The 9,186-nt window shown below is 45.0% G+C and overlaps 1 protein-coding gene across 2 annotated transcripts in view; it reads right to left on the reverse strand.

The window, feature by feature from the left end:
• The window catches only part of GABRB2 (gamma-aminobutyric acid type A receptor subunit beta2), a 208,477-nt gene extending 200,471 nt beyond the window's left edge, over positions 1–8,006 (reverse strand). For both annotated transcript variants that reach the window (XM_039877236.1, XM_039877230.1), the window contains exons 1-4: positions 7,886–8,006; positions 6,540–6,772; positions 6,295–6,386; positions 5,200–5,267 (exon numbers count right to left, since the gene is read on the reverse strand). In XM_039877236.1, the coding sequence (XP_039733170.1) occupies positions 5,200–5,267; positions 6,295–6,386; positions 6,540–6,616 (237 nt within the window). In that variant the 5' untranslated portion in view covers positions 6,617–6,772; positions 7,886–8,006. The remainder of the gene's footprint in view (positions 1–5,199; positions 5,268–6,294; positions 6,387–6,539; positions 6,773–7,885) is intronic.
• Positions 8,007–9,186: the final 1,180 nt, after the last annotated feature.

Below are 9,186 nucleotides of genomic sequence, written 5' to 3' on the forward strand. Positions count from 1 at the left end.
GATAGTGAGAGAGACACAGAGCAGATAGCCTGTTAATAGCAGGGGCAGCTGACAAAAGACTGCTCACATTCCTGAATGTGTGTTTGAGCTTCGACTCAACATCCAAGCACCTTCCAGCTGACCACTAGATGCATGACCACACATGCATGAACTTTCAGGACTGTTTCCTGCAACCAACCAAGGGTCGTGATTATTGGTTCCTTACAGACTGTGCTCCTATCATAGAACTGACAATGCTTCACCTTATCCGAACCCCTCCTTTATTTGCAGCCAATGTAAATTCTTTGAAAACTGAAACCTTTCCTCTCCAAGATCTAAGGTATAAGGGCGCTCCTCAACTTCAGGACGGCGGACGTGTTGCTGCCTTTTCCATCTAGGGATGTTCCTGGTCGTTCAGACTTCATGCCCCAGGACCGGGTTCTTTACAGCCCAATATAAAAGGGCTTTGAACTGTGGAAATTACATTTTGTTGTTGTTTACATGGTACAGCTGGCCATTTTCTTCTTTTTTAAACTCCCTTGTTCCTCAGCTCTGAAGACATTATTTGCAGGTTCTTCTACTAACTCTCCGAGTGCTTCTTAGCCACTTACTAATCTCCTTAGTGGGCTCCTTTTCAATGATCCACCACTTCAATTACAGTGCTCACCAGGTCTCCCTTTTCAGGTGTCTTCTCACTTTCTCTTTTTAATTGTATCCATTCATAGTTATAAGTAGCACCTCTTATACGCTGACATGACCAAGTTTCATCTCTCTAGTCATGACTCTTTACTTAGCTCTAGACATACATTTTCCGATCACCTCCTGGTTATCTCCATTTGGAAATTCCATGTAAGCAGAAAAGTCAACAGTTCCCAGACTGAACTCAGTGTCTGCCCACATGCCTCATCCCCACCTCTCCCTTCCCAACTTGGCTGTTCTTCCTCCGTTCTATGTATCAATAAACGATGCCATGTAAAACCTGGAATTCACAAAGTCCTGTCACTTCTACCTTGCAAATGTCCTGCCTGATTTTATATCTTCTCCTTTACATCCCTGTCTTAGTCATCAATCCTTCCTGGATTTTTCCAGTGCGTTTTCATCTTATTTCCCAACCTTAGGTCTTGTTCCACTTCCATCTACCCGCCACACTTCAAAAGCATCTTCATGAAGTATGACTCTGTTCTCGCAATTCTCCTATTGGCACCCTTTCATGGGTCCCTATTAGCCTTTGGAACAAAATTTAAACTCTTCAGCAAGCCACAAAATATTGTCCATATAGTATAGTCTAGTGAATAATAACAAATTACTACCATAAAAACAAATACTTCACCCAATATTCATGGTATTCACCAGGAGTCAAACTATATATAGTAAATAGTCAAAACCACATGGGGAGAGATACAATGACCTTAGTACTCACTTGGGTGTTCAGAAAAAGTTTTAGAGAAAAGATAAGAATTACACTAAGTATAAGAATAGTAGAAGTCTATAGTAGAATAAAGAATAGTGAATACCTGTACATTACGTCTCCTGAGATTTGGGGACAAGCTGGTCTCGTCTACTGCTCTGTTCCTGATGCCTAACGCATGGCTGGATCATAGCAGCCACTAAATATGTATTTGTGCTGAATTGAATTTTAAACTTTGCAGCTGGTGGTACAAGAAAACATCTGTTTATTTTTATTTTTATTTTTTTAAGGCAGTGCTTCTCTCCATTCACCATTCCATAAAAAGGTAATTTGTGTATGTGTTTACTAGAACTCTTTCCTCAAAAGTGAAATATTGCTTTACTCTTTGGTTGGCAAGTGTGTTGTTTCAATATGGAGAAGAATCTGCTTTAAATGAAGAGAAAGCTATTTCAGTCCATAATCCTCACAGCCAATTTTGGATCTTAAAATGCACTTTTCATCAAGAATCTTAACAAAAAGATTCCTGCCAATTTAACCAAGACATCTAAAAATATTTCATTCTAAAGTCAAGCTTTCTGCTCAGGAGCATTTTAATTGAGATCACTTTCTTCCTAAGATCTTCCATCGGGCCTACAGTCACCTGAGTCACATGGCTGAGTAGCATACCATCACCACCCTCCTACGTAAGAACTCACAACTGCATGCCACTTAGGAATTCTGCATTTTTCTTAGTCTGTGCTGGATTTCTAAGTTTTCGATAACTTCTTTGTACCCATCAGAGCTGTTACAACAAACCAAACCAGATACACATGTAACTTTGAGCTGGAAATCAACATGTCCCCTCTCATTTGAAACATAAGGAAACTGAGGCCTACTAATGTAAATTACTGACGCAACCATGCTGAGGGTAGCAGGTGGAGTGGACATTCATTCTATTGAGTGAGAGCCTGGTATTCAGTCTTCTATATAAGCTATGATCAGAGAATACTAATATGTATGACATATAACATTTCATTAATTCTGGGGGTCACCTGAGATAGGTGAAAATGGGACTATTATTCCCCTTTAACAGGTGAGTCATTCTCTTGGGATGACTGAGCAGGAAAAGCAGAACTAGCATCCAAGACTCATGACTCAGTTTGGGGTTTTTCTAGGATCACCACACTGACACAGGCCTTTCTCTTTTGGTACAAATGAGTCAATGATTATTTAAATGGTCTAGTGCCTACCACTCTTCAAAGGGAGATTTGCTATAATAAAAGAAAGTTACAATTACCAGAGATTGCAGGCCACAATGGATAATAAGGTAGAAATGTGTTTTAATCAATTTTGAGATTTCATTAATAATCAATTAACCATCTTTCAGAAGTAAATCTAATCAAAAGATTTTAATCCCTTTAGACCTTTATACAGGGGGAAATATGCCACAAATATTTTATTTAGACATCGATAACGGAATTTCCCATCTGTGGCTTCAAATCAAATAAACGTATCTAATTAAAATACCATACATCACAGAATTTTCCTTTGAAAGATTAATTTAAGGTCACTAAGATTGCTAGCTGAAATATGTGTTTATTTTACAACAAGTAAAAATGTGTCTGGACAAGTCCACATGTGTTAGCACTGGACTTAGAAAGGAAACTGGCATGGGATTTTTAACATTTGGCCCTAATCATTAATGCTGCACTACTGTCCTATTTACAACCTGACATTTGTTTTTACACTTTCTACATCCCATGATTTTTCAGCAACAGTAAATAACTTTAAGAGATGACACCTCGCCTTAGCTGGGTCTATATTTTGACTAGCACTGTGTCCAATTCAGATACCTCTCCAAAATACTGCATGTAGGTAAAAAAAAAAAAAAAAAAAAAAAAAAAAAACTTAAGAAGGAAAAAGTAAAACACAACCCTCTACTACTCTAAACAATTTGGAATATAATATTTCTAAGTTATTAACTAATCCATTGCAGCAACTTCTAATCATCTCATCATTGTCTCTTTAGATTCTAAATATTTCTTAATTTTTCTATAAAATCCCATCTTTGTGAGACTCTAAGGGAGAAGGTGGTAAAATAAAATTTGGGAGGAGAAAAGAGCATAAATAAATAAAAATGCAAGAGAAGAGTTTTGTAACTCAATCACATATGGAACCCATGTATCACTTTATTTTTAGCAACAAAATGTATATTCAAGTGTCTGGGACTTAGGATGTACCCATAGTAAGACATTTTCAATTTTTTAAAGGTAAAACTCAAAATAACTGATGAAAGACTTCTAAAATCCCACAAAAGCGAGTATTTGTATATCTGAGAAATTAAATAGTGTCACAAGAAAGAAATATTCTCTACCCACACAAGGGATTTTCAAAATGTATGAGAAATCTGTGGTCCTGAATCAGCCAATATTGTCTTTAATCTGTGTTTATATCCTATATGGTAAAAACCTGCCCAATAACTAGAAGAGAAGTTAGATGTCATAAAACATTACTGAAATGTTGACTACCACCTCCAGCAGTCACACAATGTCTCATAATCTTGTGATACCTCAGGATTATCACCTATCTTTGGACAGTGTACAGGGGGATGAAGCTGGTTATTTGAGCTTCCTCTTTACTTAAATTCTGGGATTATAAAAGTCTGTGGAATGTTGAGAGCATGTGCACTATAGAGTACTCTGGCTCCCTCACGTTAATAAGTGTCCAAACTTCTAAGTCCTGCAGTCCGGCTTAGAAGTGTTTTGCATTAAACGTTACTCACTAGACCCTCTTCTTTAACAGTGCACTGCATTTCTAGGCAGAGCCATGCTGCAACACAGCCTTCTGGGAAATGTGTTGTGTGCGATCCAAGTTAACACTAGAAACTTACACTCAAATGTGGGCCTTCTAGAGGAACTTTTCCAACGGGGAAAACTTCAGAAACACACAATAGAAAAGTCACTGGAGAAATGGCCCAAGTAGGGGTGGGTATCTAGGACACTTATCTTTGTCTTGTATGTCTGCAGTGCCCAAGCATGGGCAGCAGGGGGCGCACCTGCAATGAAGCAAACCCCGGAAAAGTGTTTGCCAGCGGGAACACGGAGGCTTTTTCTCTTAGCCCTTGCCCCAAGTCCAAAGAAGTACACACTAAGGAGTGCTGCCATCCATAAATTGTACAAGCTTAGGATATGCGGTGAATAACACTGCAGAAGTGACCAGAGATGGCACAAGAATCTGAGCATGCCTTTTGAAAACATGGGTGGCCGACTTTTATTTTATTTTGGTGGTCAGGAGTTTACAGGAGCTGGTGAGCAACTGGGGGAGACCTGCCATCAGCTGTAAAGAGGCCGTTTCTGAGAGCAACAAGTGGACATGAGTATCCCCAGATAATTTATTCAGGCTTCTCGCTACAGTTTAGTTTGTAGGTTACATTCTGTTAAATGTCAAATCAAAACCCTCCTCTCTTCTTCTGACCCCCAACCCAAACCCAAAATATCACTTGATGAACCAGATTTCCCATTGAACTTTAAGAAATGTGGCTTCTACAAGAGGTGTCTTGCATGTGGCTGTATTTTGCATGTGAATGTGTGAGGCATTTTACTTGCTTTAAGCCAAGTCCCAAGTATTTCAACTGAGTTGGAAAAATCGTTAGGGACCACAAAGAGCTGCCTCTGAAATCACAAACACAGTGGGTTCCAAAGCAAAATCCCCTGCCCTTTCTGTCACTCCATACACGTACTCACGCATACCACACCCCTACCAACTGGCTCCTTTCTCCTTTCTATCCCCAAGTAAAGGTTTGTGGAGATCCAGCCATAAATCTCAGTACTCACCATATTGACTTCAGAAACCATATCGATGCTAGCAATGTCAATATTCATTCCCACGGCCACGGGGGGACCTGCAAACCAAGATGGTCAGCCACGTGATTTCTCAGAACTTCATTCATTCTTAGCAAGAGTTGTCCCCGGACATGGACACTCTGCCCCAAGTTCCTCCCCACTGCTCACCCTTAAATTCTTCAAGTCCTTACTCGTTTTTTTAAAAGGGAGGTGGGGGGAACAGGCACTCCTCTAGGAAATGCTCTATTGAACATGCACACATATGCCCTGATTGATGAGGGATTCCAGCTCTGTCTACGTATGTAGATGTCTCAGCATGAGAACACCCAACTTACAAAAAAGCACAGGAACCGTTTCAGGCCCAAGGGAATTGCATATATTGTGTTGAAACCCCCCTCCTCTTCATTCCACTCTCCCACTCCATCCCCTGCTTCTTTACGCAGTTTTTAACTCTTTGAGCTCCGTAAGACTCTGAAGCAAAATTAAATGGGTATATCAAAGTATCTCAGACTGCATCAAGAGAGGTCTCTGACCCTCCACCCCCACAAGCCTCTCTACCCCCCAAGCCCCTCAGCATGCCCTCCCCATGCCCCATGCAGGGAAGCTTCCAGGACTGGATAATATCCAGAGACAAGCCACTTCAAACCACAGCCAAAACTCTTCTAAAGTAGGCAGGCACAGGGGGTTAATGCCACTTCTCAACTAATTGTCTGCACATCTTGTCCTCAAAAATGTTCATGACTGCCTTCATTAAGCCAGGTTCTCTGGACACACTATGCACTAAACTTAAGAGATCTGTATCTGAATGAGGCAAAGACAATGAAGCAAAGGATTTATATCAGTGAAGCCGAAGGACAGCAATCACCAATACACACTAGGAGGGTCTCACCGAAAGACCATCTAAGTGCTGGATAGTAACAAATCAGCTTAAGTTTGGATCAGTTTCTCAATATGGTAACACAGAGACACATTCAATATACCACATACACCACGATGAGGAAGAAGGAAGAGACAGCGAGCACAAAGCTTAAAAGACAGCTTAGGCTATAGCTGGGCTGTTTCTTATTTCCAAGGCAACCCCATTACCTCCAAAATCTGGTCTCAGACGAATGTCATAGCCTTTCAGGAGTCTATCCACCGTCTCTTTAACCAGTGACATATTACTAGGGTCATTGACACTAAAGAAAAAGACAATACAGAGGCATTAATAAGACAGCAGGCACAGCGTCTTCAGCATCTATCTGATCCTCACTACAGATCCCCGCTCACAGAGGTATGCAGACAGAGCCCTTCAAAGTGAGAAAGGAAAAAGAAACGCTGGGCACACTTACCTCTGCGCACAGACAGCGGCGATTATTAAAGGGAATGACCAAATCCCAAAGTAGCCCTTTTTCCGGACTCTCCACATCCCTTTAGTTTTTGATGGGATTGAGGGTTTCACTGAAGAGAAGAGATCCAACTTAGTCTGCCCAGTGCAGTAATTCTAATGTGAGGCGCATGCGCACGGCGTACCAAAACATCAAAGGGGCAGCAGTGGCTGCCTGGGACCAAGCAGATTTTCTTGCTAAGAAAAAAAATTAAAGGGGAAAAAGGAAAAACATATATATGTATAACATATACATATTTAAATACTATATAAAAGTCACCCCACAGGAGGACCCAGAATAAAAATCTCTGTTGTCCTTTCGTTAAGACAAAAACAGCTAGAGTGGCTGTTAAGTTTTGGTAGTTGCAGGAGGCAGTTTTGCACCTCGCGGGTTGTAGGGTGTGTGTGTGTGTGTGCGTGTGTCTGTGTGTGTGTGTGTGTGTGTGTGTGTGTGTGTGAGATACGCGCGCGCGTGCCCTCTGCAAAACCAGATTGAAATTAAGGGATAGCAGGTGTGGAGTGCAAGCGTAAAATGGGTTCCTGGAGACCACTGGTCTCAGCAAGCAGACAGGGAGAGGAGTTTGAACTTTATTTCTGGCGAATAGTGCCCTGTCTAGGACGAGATGGATGCTGGAGGTGGGGTTGTGTGGCTGGGGGAGGAGGAGATGGTGGGAGCAGAGTCGTAGGGGAAGGGACAAAATAAACCAATGGGAAGAACGCTGAGCAATCCGTTGGATTTGGGGCTGAGGGGTGGGGGGAAGACGATGTAGAATAAAAAAGACCCTGATAAATTTTAAAAAGGAAGCCAGAAAAAGAAGAGAAAAATAAAACGCTGCCCAGTCTTTTCTAGGAGTCAAGGAGCAGGCTTTTCTTCACTACTCACGAGTGATTTTTTTCTCCTGCTCCTCGCACCTTGCCCCGTTCCCAGAGAAGAAAACCTCGGGGTCCCGGTTTCTTACAGTGTGACGTGCCTGACCCGCTAGTCCAAATTATTTATAGCAGGAGGGGGGCGGGGAGGGGGCGATGGGAGCGGAAAGGCAACGCTACCTCTCCAGGTTTTGGTCTGATTTTGCAGTGGGAAATTATTAGTAGGGATGGTGGGGTTTGGATGGTGGGGGTGGTGAGACGTGGGGGCGAATGAGGGATGCGGGAGGCAAGCGCCCTAGCGTGGGTGCCGGGGGCGACACCGTGAAGGGAGGGCAGGTGCCGACCAGGGCTCTCCTGGCGGCCCCCACGCCCCCTCAGAGCACGCGCACACGCGCGCGCACGTGCAGGCACACTCCCCCAACCCCGCCGCCTGCCCCTCCTTACCTCTCCCGCCTGTGCTCGCCGCCCACTCCTGCCGCGTGCGTGCCGAGCTGGTGCCTCCGGCCCTTGTCCCAGCCGGGAGGGCGGGTGGCGGAGAGGCACACTCGGTTGTTCAGGGGTTGTGCATCGGGACTCGGAAAGCCAGAGCAGTCCCTGGAAGGCAGGCAAAATGAGGGAGGGGCCCCAGGGCCGCCCGGGGCACTGCGCTCTCCCGCGGTCGCCGCGCCACCCCTTCCTCTTTCCTTTTCCCGGGGCGCAGCGACTCGCACACCCAGAGGCTGCCTCTTCCCTCCCGCCCGAGGCTGGATCGCGCTCGCTGTGGCCAACGGACCGAGAGGAGACAGCGAGCGCGCCAGGGGGCTGGAGAGGGATGGAGATGTCCAAGGAAGTCTTTCCGTACGTAGCCTGAGAGAGAGAGACGTGCCGCGGGTGCCCGGCGGCGCCAGCGGGTTCGGGGCATCAGAGCAGTCTGACGGAGCCGGGGCGACAAAGGGCTCTCCCCGCACTCCCGAGTAATTCCTGCCACCAGGGAGCAGAGGGTGTAAGGCCACCCCTCCCCCACTCCTCGAAAATAACTGCGAGTCAGAGCTCAAACCTACATTCTGACCCCAAAACTTCTCACTCCTCGTACTAATTATCCTTACCATTAACTGAACGCCTACTACGTGCTAGGTGTGCTTCGTTACTTAATTCTTATAGCAATCCTAGTTTAGACATCACTTTAGTTTCCCCACACTATGGATTTAGAAACTACAGCGCTGAAGCTAAGGAACTTGCCCAAGGTCACCCAGGTGCTAAAACTGGAACTAGGACTGGGCTCCAAAGCCAGTGTCCCTAACCATTAGACTAGACTGCCTTGACTCCCAGGTGCTGGACCTTGCCGGCTGCTGGCTGGTGTAGCTAGGCGCCCAACCCGTGTCTGGGAGGGGGCTCCTGTCGCCGGGATAGGCGGTCGTGAGTCGGGGTCTCTCGGCAGGCTTGTGGTCTCCACAGCACCTGAGACTCCTCCGGGTCCAGGTCCGACCTACACTCTCGACCCATTTACCTCTTGACAGCCTCCCCCGGCTAGGTCTTTCTGGGGCAGCTTGGGGTAATAACTGTAAGGGAAGTGTGAAGGCGGGAGGGCTGCGGTGCGGGAAGCCCACAGCTCCCCTGGGGTAGAAGGCGAGCAGGGAGAGCCTTCTGCCTGCACCAAGTAAGGGGTTTTCTGGGTTAGAGAGTGGTAAAACAGTACAGTAAATAATGCGGAACTCCATTCTGGCGTTCGACAGGGCAGCGAGGCTCATAGGAGTCAGTCCCAAGAC

Source organism: Pteropus medius, unplaced genomic scaffold (genome assembly GCF_902729225.1).
Source record: "Pteropus medius unplaced genomic scaffold, Ma_sr-lr_union100, whole genome shotgun sequence".
In the NCBI taxonomy this organism is placed as follows: domain Eukaryota; kingdom Metazoa; phylum Chordata; class Mammalia; order Chiroptera; family Pteropodidae; genus Pteropus; species Pteropus medius.